This window comes from Mustela erminea, chromosome 1 (assembly GCF_009829155.1).
Source record: "Mustela erminea isolate mMusErm1 chromosome 1, mMusErm1.Pri, whole genome shotgun sequence".
NCBI classification, from domain to species: domain Eukaryota; kingdom Metazoa; phylum Chordata; class Mammalia; order Carnivora; family Mustelidae; genus Mustela; species Mustela erminea.
Window position 1 is genome coordinate 59684265 of NC_045614.1, and position 18037 is coordinate 59702301.

Genomic DNA, 18037 nt, shown 5'->3' on the forward strand with positions numbered 1-18037 from the left:
ATAATTACATAATTATATTGTAAAATATATATAATATAATAGACTGGTGAATAGAAGAGAACCACCCACTTGATTTTGGGTGTATTTTGGTCTCTTAGAAGAAACTACCTCCCAAAATTTTTAAGAATGAGAAATGTATATAAATACAAAAATAAGGGTAAATACAATGAAGGGATGGAATATGACTGTAAAGATGAAAATTTAAAAACAATTCTAAAAAAGGAATTGATAACGTAAGTTGGTCAGAAAAAGAAAGAAGGAAAAAAACGTGGTGGGGGAGAGAATGTGCTCAGGCTGAAGACTAGACCAAAGGCCTGTGCTAGATTTAGTGTATATTTTGATCTGTTAGAATAAATTGTATCCGAAATTTTTTAGGAAAAAAACCATATATGTATATCAAAAGTAAGGTTAAATACAATGGAGGATAAGATATGACTATAATAATGAAGGTTTAAAAATATTTTCTTTTTTAGAAAGGTATTGTTAAGATAAACTAGTTGAAAACATTAAAAGTGGAAAGAGGGAAAGTTTTAAAAATTAGAAAAAAGAGAAAAATTAAATTAAAAAAATTTAACTTTGTAAGACTAAAGGATCATGGGGAGAAAGCCAGGAATTCCATGCATTGCTTTCCCCTAGCTCTGGAGTTCTGCTCTTCTCCTTGGTTGGTGAGTTTGGTCTTGGCTGGATGTTCTTGCTGATCTTCTTGGGGATGGGCCTGTTATAGTGATTCTCAAATGTCTTTGCCTGAAGCGGAATAACACCACCCTTGCCAGGAGTCAGGGTAAGAAAGCTGCTCGAGTTTGTGCTTGGAAGCTTTTGCTCCCTGAACGCTTTCCATAGAGCTCCAGAGGACAGGAATGATAACAGTGGTCTCCCAATCTCCAGGCTGGAGGAACTGAGATTTCGGGGTCCCACTCCTCAGTGCACCTTCAGAGAAAATGGATCAATCACTCCCATCTCCCTGGTCTCTGGCCCTGCTCTGGGCTCACCTGGCCTGGGACTGAGCATTTCTGTCTCCGGAACACAGCCCCATTTGGAGTTTCCAAACCCAGCAGATTCCTGCCTCCAGAGGAGGAAGGTGGGTCTCCTGGATCTGCCACTTGTGGTGCCCCAGCTCAAAGAGCAGTGGCACGACAGTGCTGCGGAACATTTTAAGGTAACCCTGAGCTGAGCGCTCACTCCTCGGCTCCGTATCCGTAGTCGGCTTCCCTGTTCCGATATCTGGGAGCTCTGCCATACTCAGATGCCTCTGATCTTTCAGTGACTCCGCAGATCCTGAGACCACACTGTCCCTGTGAGGTCTCCACCCCGCTTTGGGTTCACTGCTCTGTAACTCTTACCTTTCAGAAAGTGGTCGATTTTCTGTTCCTAGAATTGCTGCTCTTCTCTTCAGTCTCCTGTTGAGTTTGTAGATGTTCTGAATGGCTTGATATCAAACTATTTAGCTGAACTCCTGCGACCTGATGTCATTTCATTCTGCTACTCCTCTGCCATCTTGCCTCTCCTCTGCCAGAGGAGCTTTTTTTATAAAATTTTATTTCTTTGACAGAGCAAGAGAGATCACAAGTAGGCAGAGAGGCAGGCAGAGAGAGAGGGAAGCAGGCTCCCCACTGAGCAGAGAGCCTGATGCAGGGCTCGATCCCAGGACTCTGAGATCATGACCCGAGCTGAAGGCAGAGGTTTTAACCCACTGAGCCACCCAGGTGCCCCTGCCAGAGGAGCTTTTAAAAATACAAATCAGTTTATGCCATTTCCCAGGAGAAAGCTTTTTAATGATTTCCCAGTGCTCAAAGAATACAATCTGAACTCCTCACTGTGAGAAGAGGTATTGTGTAATCAAGCCATTCAGGCTGCCCTTTGTCCTGCTTATAATGATCCAGTTACACTGGTCTACCTTTTGTTTTAGAAACCCACCATGTTCCTTCCTATGGCACAATCTGTGGGCTTCTAGTTTCTTTTGCTTATTACTATGATACGAAAAAGTCCAGGGTAAACACGACTGCCAACACTAGGGGAAATGTTACCCAAAAGAGACCGATAAAAAGAAACCATGCATTCTTCCCCAAGTGCCATGATTACATACCTGATACTGCCCTTAGGAGAAGAGACAGATGAGAAAGAAAGAGAGGCTGGGCAAAAAATCCCAGCCTCTCTTCCTAGTGAATACCTGTTATATGGAAGGAGGAAGCAGGGGAGTAATGCCTGCATTGATTGTTAAGGTCACATTTGAGAATCAAAAGCACTCTGTCACTGAACTACCAAATGCATTGGGATCGAAAGAAACAGACGACTGAGAATAAAGTTAATGATACAGGAAAGGTTGAGTTAAAGATGATATGGGTGCCTGGGTGGCCCTGTCAGTTAAGCATCCAACTCTTGATTTTGGCTCAGGTCATGAGTTCAGGCTTAGCTCATTGATCCATGCCCAGTGTGGAGCCTGCCTAAGATTCTCTCTCTTTCTCTCCCTCTGCCCCCCCACCTCTTTCTCAAAAAAAAAAAAAAAAAGAAAAGAAAAGAAAAGAAAAGAAAGGGTGATAGACATGGGTAGACAAGGATGATCCAACATAAAAATAATTCATACCCTGCTGTTGAAAATCGAAGTGGTACAGAAGTGACACCATGTATGTCTGGTAGGAATGTAGGGGGTCCACTGACATGAAGCAAACCAAAAACCCATTTAAGAAACAGTGAGACTGTCACCTCCGGACACACTGCAGAGCACTTTCCACACACTGGAAGATATCTGGAAGGTAATTTTCTGGAGATGGTTAAAATCAAAGCCTCCTAACTAGGGAACACTGAGATCAAGTGAAGGCAGGAGCCAGCACAATACTGAAACAAGCAAATTCATACTGAATCTCACTCTTCTTCCACTGAGCTCCCAGAACTCTGGCAACCAGCCCTTTACACTTCTCTGGCCAGAGGTTGGTAAAGTCTGATTTCTCAGGGGACTCTGACAAGTCCATAGAGAAACACCTAATGATACTGAATAAGGGTCCCCAAATAAACTTCCCAGTTATATAATTGGACAGTGAAATTCAAATTCAATAAGCTACAAAAATGAGCTCACAGTTTTCAACTCTGAAAAAAGAAATACTTTGAAACATAATTTACTTAGAGCAAGATGAAGATTTTGTGTGTGTGTGTGTGTGTGAAGTTTTATGAGTTCAAATGAATAGTTGTGACACCACCATCAGAATCAAGAGAAAGAACAGTTTCATCGCCTCCAATATCATACTTCTTTTTAATCCCCAACATTTAATATGAACAGGACAATAAAAGGTTATCAGACTTGAAAGAAGCAGACTATGTACATATGCACAGAATAATGGATTACACTCATGAGCAGAAAGTAGGACATAAATTCAGAAGTAACATTAGAAAAACAAACAGATACCTGGTGGAAAGGCAAAATATGATAGCAGAAATTAAAAACCTATTGATTGGGCATTTATCCTAGAGAAATGAAGACTCATGTTCATTTCTGTGTGTACATGAATGTTTATATTAGCTGTATTCATAATAGCTCCAAATTGGGAAAACCAACATGTCCTTTGGCAACTGAATGGCTAAACAAGAGGCTGTACATCCATACCAGGGAATGTTACTCAACAGTTAAGATGGATGAATAGGAGTGCTATTATGGAAAATGGTGACATGGAAGCTCCAGAAATCTATCCCTTCACTGAGGCAACAACTGAACTGGCAGGAAGTGTTTGAAGCAGTTCTGGAATCCTCAAGTCTAGTTGAGTACTTTCAGGAGAGCTTGAAGAGGAGGATAGGAGACTGTGGTGGATTTTTCTGTTGTGGTAATGGCCAGTGTTACACAAATCCAGCACTGTGGTGGATATTTTGCAAGGCTGATGGCCTCTACTCCTGGTGTGGCTTTTCTGGGTCCAGAGTGGGTAGTAAGGACCTTGTTGCTCCAGAAATCAGGGCAGTGTTTTGACTGCCCATCCCTGCTTCTGATTGCTGAGGAGTTGGCACCAACCTCCACAAACTGAAGTGGCTTCCCTGCTGTGGTGGGACTTAAAGAGAGAGCACTCCCTTTTCCCCCCATTTTGGGAGTCAGACCTTTAAGGATATCTTTGTCAGGTCCCTGGCTGACCTCAGAGACAATAGAAGAGAAACCACAGCAGTGAGCACACAGTTTGGAAAAGTCCTACATGGATGATTCCAGCTCTCAACAAACAAAAAGCCAGCACTCTCTGAGGTGTGGAAATATGTGATTTCCAGGGTTACCATGTTATAATACTCAGAATGTCCAGGCTCAAGGGAAAAAACAAACAAACAAGCAATGGAGCATATCTATTAGTTTACTAAGTTTACCATAACAAAGTACCACAAATTGGGGACTTAAATCACAGAATTCTGTTGGAAGTCCAAAATCAAGGTAGTTGACAGGATTGTTTCCATTTAATTTCTGTGAAGGAGAATCTCTTCCGTCCCTTTCTCCTAGTTTTTGGTGTTTTGCTGGCAATCTTTGTCATTCCTTGGCTTGTAGATCTTAACCTTATCTTCACTTGGGATTCCCTGTTGGTGTGTGTATGAGTATCCAAATTTTTCCCTTTTAAGGAAGACAACACTCACACTAGATTACAAGAACCACCTACTCTAGAGTAATTTCATCTTAACTAATTACACTTACAATGACCCTATTTCTATTTTTTTTTTTTAAAGATTTTATTTATTTATTTGACAAAGAGAGAGGCAGGCAGAGAGAGAGAGAGAGAGAGGGAAGCAGGCTCTCTGCTGAGCAGAGAGCCCGATATGGGACTCGATCCCAGGACCCTGAGATCATGACCTGAGCCGAAGGCAGCGGCTTAACCCACTGAGCCACCCAGGCGCCCGAATGACCCTATTTCTAAATAAGATCACATATTAAGATACTGTGGGGCTAGGACTTCAAGATGTGAATTTTGGGAGGACACAGTTCAACTCATAATAACACACAAACAGGAAAGTATGACCTATTCACAGGAAAAAGAATTTGACAGAAACCATTCCAGGAGAAGGCCAGACTTTGGAATTATTAGTCAAAGACATTAAATCTCCTGTTAAATCAATGTTAAGTATATTCAGTGAGCTAAAGGAAACTGGGCAAATAACTAAAGGAAGTCAGGAAAATGATGTCTGAACAAAATATCATTAAAGAGATAGAAATTATGAAAAGGAGCCAGACAGAAATCCTGGAATGAAAAGTACAATAACTGAATTGAAGTATTCACTAGAAGTTCATCAGCATATGTGAGTATGCAGAAGAAAGCATCAGTGAATGGAGAAAAAGGAAGAAATTCTGAGAGACAATTGGGATACTTTGAGGCACACCAACACATGCATTAAGAGTCCCAGAATGCGGGCGCCTGGGTGGCTCAGTGTGTTGAGTATCAGCCTTTTCTTTTTGGCTTAGTTCATGATCTTGTGGGTCCTGGATCGAGTCCAGTGTCCAAGCTCCACACACAGTGAGGGGTCTGCTTTAAAGAATCTTTCCCTCTGCCCCTCCCCTGCCTCACTCACGCTCTCAGTCTAAAATAAATAAATCTTTAAAAAGAAAGCCCAAGAAGGAGAAGGGACAAAATAAGCGGGGGAAAAAAAAAAGAGGAAGTAATGGTCAAAACTTGAAATACATAAACCTGCACATCCAAGCATCTGAAGGACAACAAAGCAGGGTAAACTCAGAGATGCACAGTGACATGCATTACTGTCACATTGTTAAAATCCCAAGGAAAGAGCTTAGTTTTAAAAATAGCAAGATGGGATTGGGAGGGAGACAAACCATAAGTGACTTTTAATCTCACAAACAAACTGAGGGTTGCTGGGGGGAGGGGGTTTGGGAGAAGGGGTGGGATTATGGACATTGGGGAGGTATGTGCTTTGGTGAGTGCTGTGAAGTGTGTAAACCTGGTGATTCACAGACCTGTACCCCTGGGGAATAGAGTATTATGCCTCCATCAGAAAGGATGAATACCCAACTTTTGTAGCAACATGGACGGGACTGGAAAGAGATTATGCTGAGTGAAATAAGTCAAGCAGAGAGAGTCAATTATCATATGGTTTTACTTATTTGTGGAGCATAACAAATAGCATGGAGGACATGGGGACTTAGAGTGGGAGAAGGGAGTTGGGGGAAATTGGAAGGGGAGGTGAACCATGAGAGACTATGGACTCTGAAAACAATCTGAGGTTTGAAGGGACGGGGGGTGGGAGGTTGGGGTACCAGGTGGTGGGTATTATAGAGGGCATGGATTGCATGGAGCACGGGGTGTGGTGCAAAAATAATGAATACTGTTATGCTGGAAATAAATTAAAAAAATAAATAAATAAATTAAAAAAAAATAAAAAAAATAGCAAGGAAGGAAGCAACACATCATATGAAAATCTTTAATAAGGTAAATGGCTGGATTTTCATTAGAACAGTGGAGTGCCAGAAGACAGTGGGCGATGTAGTTGAACTTTCAGAAAGAAAACTATCATCCAAGAATTTTGTCTGGCAAAGGATAATAAGACATTTCCAGAAAAATAAACACTGAGTGAATTCATTACTAGTAGACCTGCCCCAAAGAAATGGTGAAGAGACTCCTTCAGACAGAAATGAAAGGACACCAGATAGTAACAGGAAGCTATAGGAAAAGGTCGACACTAATAAGGATATACTTCTTAGGTATAGATAATAATCTGTGTTATTGCAGTTTTGGTTTGGTTTGTAACTATTCTTTTTTTTGGCTATCTGATTTAAAAGGGAACTGTATTAAACATTATAAATCCAAGTTAATGAGTATGTATGGTATTAATATGTGACCTGTGACAATAAGAATATAAAAGGAGGGGATAGAGATATATTTTTGGTAAGCACAGTGTTTCCATGCTGTTGAAACCTTAAATTGTATTATTCCAACAAGATTATTATAAATGTAAGATGTTAATTGTAGTTCCCAAGGTAACCAAAATGATAATTTTTAAATATACAAAAAAGAAGAATAAGCCACTCAGAATCATGCACTAGAAAACATAAACTAAATACAAAAAAAGTGGGAAATAAAGGAATTAAGAAGTAAGAAAACTATAAGACCTCCAGCAAATAAATAGATAAATGCAAAAGTAAGTTCTCATTTATCAGTAATCCTGTGGCAAGTAAATGGATTAAAGTCTGCTATCAAAAGACAATTTGTGCTGGGGGATGGGGCAGTAGGGAGAGGGTGGTTGAGTTATGGACACTGGGGAAAGTATGTGCTATGGTGGGTACTATGAAATGTGTAAAGCCTGATGATTTACAGACCTGTACCTCTGGGGCCGATAATACATTATATGTTGGTAAAAATAATTTTAAAAAGACAGTTTGTCAGATTTTACTTAAAATAGAATCTATCTGTATGTTCTTTAAAGAGACTCACTGTAGATATAAAGATGCAAATTGAAAGCTAAAGAATAGAAAAGGATCTTTGCAAATAACAACAAAAAGAGCTTTATTATTATTTTCAGACAAAATAGCATTTAAGTTTAAAAAGTTACAACAGAGAAAAAAGGATGTTATATATTGATTTAAAAATTCAATACAGCAAAAATATGTAACAGTTGTAAACATATACAGCCTAAAAATATATGAGGCAAAACTGATAGAAAGATAGATACTTCTGCAGTAATAGCGGAGACTTTTAAAATACTCTTCCTTCAGTAATGGCTAAAACAAGCAGACAGGATATGAAAGTGGGGTACTTGAGCACCTATAAACCAATTAGATCTAATGTACATTAGAACACCCCACCCAGCAACAGCAGAATACACATTCTTCTCAAGTGCAAATGGAACATTTTCTGGGATAAACCATATGTTAGAGCACCAGACAAGTCTTAGTAAATTTTAAGATTGAAATCATATGAAGTATCTTTTCTGATCACACTGGAATGAAACTAGATATCAGTAACAAGGAAAACTTTTTAAAAGGCCAACAGAAATAAACTTTTCGCTGGATTGACTAGGAAAAAGAAGACTCAGATGGTTAAAATCATAAATGAAAGTCACTGCGGCCAAGATCAAGGAGGTTGCTGCCAGTGTTCTCTGGGATTTTGATAGGTTCCTGTCTCACATTTAGGTCTTTCATCCATTTTGAGTTTATCTGTGTATATGGTGTAAGAGAATGGTCCAGTTTAATTTTTCTACATGTGGCTGTCCAGTTTTCCCAACACCATTTGTTGAAGAGACTGTCTTTTTTTTTCCCATTGGATATTCTTTCCTGCTTTGTTGAAGGTTAGTAGACCATAGAGTTGAGGGCCCATTTCTGGGATTTCTGGGTTCTCTACTCTGTTCCATTGATTTATGTGTCTGTTTTTGTTACCACATCTTCTTTATCCATTCATATGTCCATGGACAACTTGGCTCTTTCCATAGTTTGGCTATTGTGGATGTTGCTGCTATAAACATTGGGGTGTATGGTGCCCTTCAAATCAATGTTTTGTGTCCTTTGGATAAGTACGTAGCAGTGCAATTGCTGGGTTATAGGGGGCTTATTTTAACTTTTTGAGAGCTTCCATACTGTTTTTCAGAGGGGCTGCACCAGTTTGTGTTCTTACCAACAATGCAAAAAGGTTCCCCTTTCTCATCCTCACTGACATCTGTTTTTTCCTGAGTTGTTAATTTTAACCATTCTGACTGTGTGATGTGGTATCTCACTGTGGTTTTGATTTGGATTTCCCTGATTCCCAGTGATGTTGAGCACCTTTTCACATGTCTGTTAGCCACCTGGATGTCTTTTTAGAAAAGTGTCTATTCATGTGAAAGACATATCTTTGTTTTCTCAGTTCTGGAGGCTAGAAATCTGAGCCCAAGGTGTCAGCATATTCTTTCCATGGGCCATGGCAGAAGGATATTCCAGGCCCCCCTCCTTGGTTTGTAGATGGCTGTCTTTTCTCTTTGTGTACACATCATCTTCCCTCTGAGTGTGTGTCCTAATTTCTTTTTCTTGTAAGAACACAGTCATATTGGATTAGGGCCACCTAATGACCTCACTTTAACTACCTCTTTAAAGATCCTATCCAAATATGGTTACATTCTGGACTATTAGGAGTTAGGATTTTAAAGTACAAATTTATATTGAGGCTGTGACATAATTCAGCCCATAATAGAACCTAAAGAATTTAGCAAAGTTGCACGGCATGAAAACACACAAAAATTAGTTGTATTTCTATGTACTTGCAATGAGCTCTCCAAAAAGGAAATTTTAAAACAATCACAGTAGGATTAAGAAGAGGTCTTAGGAATAAATTTAACTCAGATGGCAAAAGACTTGTACACTGAAAACTTTGAAACACTGTTAAAAGAAATAAAGGGAGACCTAATTAATTGGAAAGACATTGCCTCTTCATGGATTAGAATACAGTATTGTTAAGACTTAGGATAAATCCTGGTTGGTAGAGGGAAAATTAAGTCTAATGCAAAACAAGATACTCTGTAATTCCATAGAAAATTAAAAGTTCATGGGAGTAAAATAACCATAGTTTACTATGTGACTCAGATGTAAATAGCTTAATTTAAAAAACAGCTTTACTGAGATAGAAGACATATACCATATAGTTAACAACTTACAGTGTGCAATTTAGTGAATCTTAGTATCTTAACAGATTGTATGTGCAGTACCAGAAAGAAACCTGATACCTGTTAGCAGTGTCTCCCTGTGTTCCTCTATCCCCTCACCCTTGGCTCCAGGCAGTCACTAATCTAATTTCTGCCTCTGTAGATCTGCCTGTTGTGGGGCATTTTCTATAAGTGGCATCATTTTGTATGTGGTCTTTTGTGACAGGCTTTTTTCTCCTAGCGTCAGCTAGTTTTCCAGATTCATCCTTGTCATGGCATGTGCCAGTCCTTCATTTCTTTTGATTGCTGGATAATAATCCATTATATGGAGAATACATGTTTTATTTATCCATTCATCAGTTGACAGACAAGTAGATTGTTTCGCCTTTTTGGCCATCATGAGTAAAGCTGCTCTGAGCATTCCTGTACAAGTTTTTGTGTACACAGTGCTATCTGTTTTCTTGAATCTATACCTATGAGTAAAATCACTGAGTCACAGGTAACTCTGTGTTGAACTTTTTTAGGAACTGGCCAACTGTTTTCCAAGCTGTACCATTTTACATTCTCAGCAACAATGTATGAGGGTTCCAGTTTCTCCACATCTTAGTTAACATTTATTGTCTTTTTTGATTATAGCTATCTGTAGTGGGTTGAGTAGTGACTCCCCAAAAGATATGTCCACAGCCTAGCCCCTGGAACCTGTGAATGTGACCTTGTTTGGAAAAAGGGTCTTTGCAGGTACAATTAAGTTAAGAATCTTGAGATGAGATTGTCCTGGATCTTCTGGCCATGTACCCAAGAACAGGTATCCTTATAAGATAGAAGAGGAGAAGGCCATATGAAAACAAAAGCAGAGATTGGAGTTATGCAGCCAAAGACAAGGAGCATCTGGGGACACCAGAAGCTATAAGAGGAAAGGAATACTCCTTTTGGAGCCTTTGGGAGGAGCCTGGCTGTGTGGACACCTTGATTTCAGATTTCTGGCCTTCAGAACTCTAAAAATATTAACTCCTTTTATTTTAAGCCACCAAGTCTTGTTGATTTGTTGGGGCAGTGCTGGGAAACTAATACACCAATCTAGTGGTGTCTCTTTACAGTTTCCATTTGCATATCCTTGATTACTAATGATATTGGGAGTCTTTTCATGGCCTTATTGGTTAGGTGTGTATCTCTTTTTGTTCAATGTCTATTTAGATCCTTGGCCCCTTTTAAAAATTGGGTTGTTGCTTTATTGAGTTCTAAGAGTTCTTCATATGTTCTACTTCCAAGTCTCTTACCAGAGAGATGATGTATAAAACCTCTCACCCATTTGGCAGTTGTCTTTTGATTCCTTTGATGGCTTCCTCTGAAGTTCAGAAGTCTCTCATTTTGATGAAATCCTCTTTATCTTTTTTTTTCTGTTGTGTTTTTGATATCACATTGAATAAAATGTTGCCCAGTCTAAAGTCATGAAGGTTTATGCTTATGTTTCCTTCTAAGAGTTTTGTCAAAGCTTTTAGCTTCTACATCTATATCTTCAATTCATTTTGAATTAATTCTTGCCTATGATGTGAGGTAGGGGTCCAGCTTCATTACTTTGTGTGTGAATATCTAATTGTCTGTGAATAGCTTGACTTAGTAAAGCAAACATTGATAACTGATTTAGCTGAGAAAATATCTGTAATTGGGGAGGATGAGTGGGTCAGGAAGGGTGTCCAGTGAGTGGGTGGTAGGGGCTGAGGAGAAAGGGAGTTAAATCCTCCTTGCCAGTAGAGGCAAGTCAATAAAGCCTAAATGGAAAACTCAAGATGTAGCAACATAAGCATGTTATTAGAAACATGGAGGTAAATAAAGAGGTGAAAGCAACCTAGAGATGCTGATTTCAGTGCCTGGCCCTTTCCCAGAGATGCTAATTTAGCAGGATGGGCATGTGTCCACCCCACCCTAGGATTCTAATGACCAGCCAAGGTTGTGAACCATTGATCCAGAGGTGCTGACTTTGGCCAACCCATAGGTATTTTCTTTTGCCCACAACTCATTTACAACATATGTAGTTCTAGAAGGAGAAAGAGTCTTACTATGATACTTAATTAAGCCGACAGAAGAGGAGAAAAGTGGAAATAGCTTAATGTCTGAAATTTGCATTTTAGTTAAGAAACGGACTCAAATTGTAAAGAACTGAAGAATAAAATGAGACCAACAAAATAAAATAATTTCTAAACCAGGCAGATTACAACTGCGGCACTGATCTGCAGATCCAGCAGTAGGAAAACATACTTTTTTAAAAAACAAAAGTGAAAGCAGTTGCCTCCAGTTGATTGAAATGGCCATGGGAGACAGACATGGTTGTTTTCATAATAGAGCTTTGAAAATTATGTCTAATAATTGTACATAATTTGATAAATTTTAGAAGAGACAATAATAGATTCTGAATGAGAGCAATGGGGAGATGAGCCCTAATGGATATTAAAATTTATCATATAGCTGTAATAATTAAAATTGTACCATAGTGGCAAACAGGTGGATGGAGAGATGAGTGGAACAGAATATGAAACCTGGAAATGGGTTCAAATGCTTAGAAGAATTCATACATGATAAAGATTGTATTTTATTTTTAATCAGTGGGAAGAGACATTCATTTAAAGACATTGGAATAAGTGGATGGCCATTCAAGAAGCAAGTAAATTTACATCCACACTTCACATCCACTTTGAACAAGGAGGACCAAGGATTTTAAATAAATAAAATCTTCCAAATACTAAAAGGAACATCACACACAGAGCACAAGTGGGAGAAAGAAGGAAAGGGAATTGAAACGTGTGAGCAGAGTGGCATGGGACAAGCCAGGAACAAGCTTGCTGTGGGGAAAATCTTTTTTAAAACCCCAGAGCTTTCACCATCTCTTTTCTTAAGCTGTATTTTAGGAAGTACTGTCTTGATGTAAAGAAGCATTTATCTTCTATTCCTAATAGCCACAGAGATCGATAAATTTGTCTTAAAATATGTGAAAAGTGGGCGCCTGGGTGGCTCAGTGGGTTAAGCCGCTGCCTTCGGCTCAGGTCATGATCTCAGGGTCCTGGGATCGAGTCCCGCATCGGGCTCTCTGCTCAGCAGGGAGCCTGCTTCCTCCTCTCTCTCTGCCTGCCTCTCTGCCTACTTGTGTTCTCTGTCAAATAAATAAATAAATCTTTAAAAAATAAATAAATAAATAAATAAAATAAAATATGTGAAAAGTTTTGTTGCTTTTCTGTTAAATACAAGTTAAATGTAATGGTTTTATTACGAGTAACTGTGTTCTATGATAGCTTTTTAAATTAAAAATTTCATTTTTATAGCTATGCACCGACAATTGATGCTTCCCTAACATTTAAAATATTTATTTCTGGATGGTGGGGCTTTTTTTGTTTAGTTTAGTTTTTGTTTTTCTTTGTGAATTTCTTCACTGCCTTATTCTTATGATAACCTTGGATCATTTTTATAAAAACAATAAAGACGTAATTCAAAATACAAAATACAGAATCCTGTTAAAGAACAAAACACCAGTATTTAAATCCTTCCACTGTGGATTTTAGTTCGGAATTCATTTCTTACCCTGGCAGCAGACATTAATCTACTGCCTTCTGTGTGGAGCGAGTCGGATGAACAGGCTGGGGCAGTATAGCCCCCATGAGTGGAGGACGTGTTGTACTTTGTCCTGATTCCCAGCTGACCAGGCCAGATTGAGAGCCTTCCAGGTGCACTCAGAGCACTGGAGGAAGGCTTGCAAGTAGCAGAGGTTAGTGTTCTTAATGTCTGTGAATGGACTAGCCCTATTTTATTTCTTCTGCTTTCCCTAGATGTGGTGTGACTGTGAAACTTGTAGGCAGGGTTGTCAATTCACTTAAGCAGAATCTCAGTCTTATTTACTTCTCAGGTGCCAGAGGGCCTACTGCATTGCCCTGGGACAGTAGCACCCTAGAAAGGTTTGAAAATGGAATGATATTAATTGGGAGATTTTTTGGATTGACAGCAGAGCAAAAAAATTAAAAAGGTCCACACACTTGTACAGCTGGTATTTTTAGGACAGTGGTCCAGATGCTCCCAATCCACACATTCAAGTCAAGATCATAAAACTTCAAATTGGTGATTGAAAGCTATTCTAGAGATGATCATCTCTTTGTATAAACAAAGAGCCTATGAGGGAATGGTTTCACAGACATTGATCTTGGCCTATTTCTCCTTGTCCTTGCAGGTGTATTCATACTTTTTTCTGGCCTCTTGAATGGACAGTGGGCGGCAGAGACAACAATACTTGTTATGCAAAGATAATTTTGCAATAAATTCGACAACGTACGTAATAGATGGATGCTAAAAAGCTGTCATTTTAAACTTCGCTTTTAATTTGGTAATTTGGGTTTGAATGATCTCTTTTAAGGCTGCATTCAGGGTGAGGGCAGGAATCCTTCAAATTGCTACCCGGTCCATCTGTTTGTGTTTGTGGACGTTTGAACACATGATAGACGGTAAGGGAGGCTAAACTAATACCATTAAAAAAAAAAAAAAAGAGTCATTGAAAGATGTCTCTTCCCAGAGCTCTCTAACTTAGCTGTTTAGAACCAGATGGTCTGTGAAAGTTTTGGTCATCAACTGATAAAAGGTAGGGTACATGTGTGCCTTTTGTAAATTGGCAAATGTGTGTCAAAGCCTTTAGAAAGAGATGCTTGACATGGAGTGAAAACCTGTTAATTAACTGATTCCTAATGAAGGCTTTCATGAAAGAAGAATTGGTGGGGTTAGAGAGCCGGTGGGCAGAGGCTCTCAGCCTCCCCCATTCTTGAGGTAAGCATGAAATTGATAATGGACGCCTGCCATTATCGGGGTTGAAAGCACAGCTTACTCAACGACTTGTTTTGTAAAGAACCCTGAGTGTAGAAAGCAGTGGACTTGGTTCACCCCTTTTGAAGAATTGCTATTTCTGGAGTATTGCCCTAGGACTTCCTCCCTTCCTGTGGCTGAATGGCGGAAAGTGTGAACGAGGTCTGCCCTCACACACTGCCTCCGTTTTCATTTGTAAGTGGAGATTTTCGTCAGAGGTCCTTTGTCTCTCCAGGCTGCCCCCCTTGTCCCCCACTTTGCCGCATGATGCCCCATCTCTGATATTCCAGCTCAGGGGCCTTCCATGGGACCCTGAAAACTCCCACTTCTCATGCACTGCTCCCGTGGCCTCTGAGGGCCGGACCCCTGAAACGCTGCTCCTGGAGCTCTCCTGTGAGCGCCCACCACTAAGTGTGCATGAGGCCGCATGTGTGCTCTTTGTTCTTTCTCCGGAACGTGGGCAGCGGAGCTCTCTCTTCTGCCCTTCTGCCTTCTCTCTCTCACCTGTTGAGCACTTTCCCTAGTGAACATCAACGTGGAGACAAGAGTCTGATGAGAAAACACTGGATGGCCTAAAATGCACTGTGTCCTTGGAGACAGACTTTGACTCTTGCTCCCTATCTTGCTGGGTCTGCTCGTTTCCTGCGCCCTGTCCCTCCCTATGTGCAGGCCTGAATGAAAGGCCCGCTCTGGCTGCTCCTAGTTATGTCAGGAGCCCGGCAACTTGCTTCCTGGGCCGGAAACCACGGCATTTCCAAACTCTGAATTATCCAAGCCCTAGAATTATTCCAGCATTGGACTTTAATTCAGATTTGTTATGTTGTTGTTTAGCACCATCTCAGCATAATTTGGAAATTTACATCATACTAATGAACTCCTTCATGCGGTGGGTAAATTGCTTGTTCTGGTAAATTTGAGTGCAAATTAACTCTGGATGTGCATTTGCTGGCTCATTTAGCAGATTCTTACAGTGGTTCAGTTTCATGATAATGTTCTCTGCTCAGTTCAACATAAGAGCATTTTTTCTGTGGTAGCTGCCGTAAATGTTAACTGCGAACTTGCAATAAATAGATTCCTATTCTGATCATTAACCTACCGGGCTTCTCTTTCTTATGTTTGCCTATTCAAGGATCGGGTGATAGGATTCCACGTTCTCGGACCAAATGCCGGTGAGATCACCCAAGGGTTTGCGGCCGCAATGAAATGTGGGCTCACAAAGCAGCAACTGGACAACACCATTGGAATTCATCCCACATGTGGTGAGGTACGGAGATGGGGTTGGTTTTTACTGATTTCAGTTGGTATGGTTTGAAAAACTGTTGTAAAGCCCATCGTCAGAAAGATTTTGTATTAGATTGCTTAGTATATTTTAAAGGTTAATCTAGAAGTGATATTCTAAACGTGTTTTCTTAAAGCAATACTGAAATACTGATGGCTAGATATAAATGTCTTTGGTTTTCTTCTTTTCGAACAGGTGTTTACAACCTTGGAAATTACAAAGTCGTCAGGACTAGACATCACGCAGAAAGGCTGCTGAGGCTAGGCCCGCTGCTGTTGTGGTTTCCCTTGTCCTATTCCCCATTTTTCTCAAAAACAAGAATGCCCCTGGGTCAAGTGAGTCGGTGCTTAGGCACCTGCTCCAGTGTGTGGGGCACAGTGCTGGACTTCTCTTCCCAGCACAGAGATGAGAAGGACGAGGAGGCAAGACGGCAGCGGATGTTGTGCTCAGCGGGCTTGGCTGGCTGGGAGAGGCACATAGGCTGCCTCCTTGACGTCTTAGCTCGGAACCCATTGTGAGGTGAGCTAAGGCTGATGCTCTTCCATGTCAGACTCGAGCTTCCCTCTGAAGGACCTTGCAAGCACATAACTCACCCAAGTTAATTTTTCTGGTTGCTGGTATTTTTATCCCCATACCTTGTTTCTCTGAAAGTGTTTTCTCAGTGTGGAAACTGACTGTAAAGTGGCGAGTCTCCAGTATGTGGGCCTGGAATTCTGTGTGGTCACTGATGAATGGTGTCCCAGAAGTGCCTTCGAGTAGCTGGCTGTGACATGTGGGTGCCTTAGCAGGAAGTTGGGCACACCAGGTAGAGAGTCAGCTGTATACACCGTACCCACCATCAGACTCCCGCCTCGTGCCTCACCCTCTCTGGGTTCCCAGTGGCAACCATCTTGGAGTCCTCTCTTATTAGTGTCTCATGTCAGACATGCTTGAATGTCTTCTCTATGTTGATCTTAAGAGTAATATTAAAAAGTTTTTAATACTGTATTATGTGAGATCTAATTAATTTAAAACTTTAAAATGATTCAAATCCATATCTATTGAATTACAGTCAAGTTCAGTAAATGGACAAGTGATGGGAGATTCTTTTTGAATCTGCACAACTGTCAGCATCTAAAAGGCCCTTGAAGTGGGGGTCTACCCAAGGTCCTCCTGGAAAATCTGTTGTTTTCTTGAGAAGTGCACCACAGAGCGGCCAAGGCCAGGAAGGCAGCCTGTGCTCTCTTGAACAGGACATTAGCCATGAACCTACTGTCGTAAGATTGGATAGTTCTGTGGTCAGGATTTCTAGCCGTAGGTTTCAAATGAAAGATTGAAAGCCATTCAGCAGTTGGGGAACACCAGTGGAGCCTTGGAGCACCTAGACGAGCCTTTGCTCCCCCTCTCTGGAGACAGGGAATGGAGCAGGGCTAGAGTGGGGATGGGGACCCAACAACCTGATAGAGGATCTGGTTATTGAGTTGCCTGTTTACTGGGGAGAGAAACATACAAATATAACTATGAAAAGTAAGGCTGGTTGTAGCAATTACTACCACCCACCTAGAGACAGCCAGGTAAAACAGGAGGACGCTATTAACTTCCACTGGGTATGGGGTGAAGGGTAGTTGATTGATCAGAGTTTAATGAAAGCATCTGTATTTGAACTGAACCATGAGGGATGAATAGGATTTCAAGGATTTAAAGCAATCTGGAGAGATTCTGAATGATGCTTTTGAAGGGCTCAGCTGTAATTCTAGATAAAATAATTTAAAAAAACCTTTTTGTTACTATATTGCTGAGCACCACATACATAGAAACAACCAAGCATTTGCAGGACCCCAGATGAAATGAAACCAGGAAGCCTGAGAGTGGGTTCTGTTTGCACTCAGCATAATGCAGAAAACCTTAAAGTCCAGGTGTGCCCAGGTGAAGTTTCAAACGGACAGCCTTTGTGTGAAGCTGGGACCCCAGTGGGCTGTACCACCAGTGGGAGGATGAGCGAAAAACATACCCTGCTTCCCAGAAAGAAGTAGCAAGGAAATTTAGCTATGTTCTTAAGAGGAAGGAAGTAATCCACCCAAAGAATTTTAACCACTGTCTGAGTAGCAGGCTATTGGGAAGGCTAGTTATCTTCCCTTTGCAAGGAGGAGATTGGACTTAGATGAAAACCTATCTGTAGTTGGCTCCCCACCACACTCCTTCCCCATTTTATCTCTTTGCTCTCGTCTCCTCTACTGGGGTAAAGGTGGGCCTGAGAGAATGGTGACAGATTAGGTTTAACAGAAGATAAAACTTACATACAGATGCCTACAGATTTGCAAGGAAAAACAGACATCCTCTATTATGGTAGAGATTTTAATATTCCTCAGTAGTTAGATG

General features: G+C 40.6%; 1 protein-coding gene across 1 annotated transcript in view; it reads left to right on the forward strand.

Annotated features, from left to right (window-relative positions):
- The window catches only part of TXNRD3 (thioredoxin reductase 3), a 69084-nt gene extending 51352 nt beyond the window's left edge, over positions 1-17732 (forward strand). Inside the window, 4 exon segments of the mRNA XM_032340349.1 lie at positions 13778-13856; positions 13858-13875; positions 15530-15664; positions 15875-17732. Of these exon segments, the coding sequence (XP_032196240.1) occupies positions 13778-13856; positions 13858-13875; positions 15530-15664; positions 15875-15937 (295 nt within the window). The 3' untranslated portion in view covers positions 15938-17732.
- Positions 17733-18037: the final 305 nt, after the last annotated feature.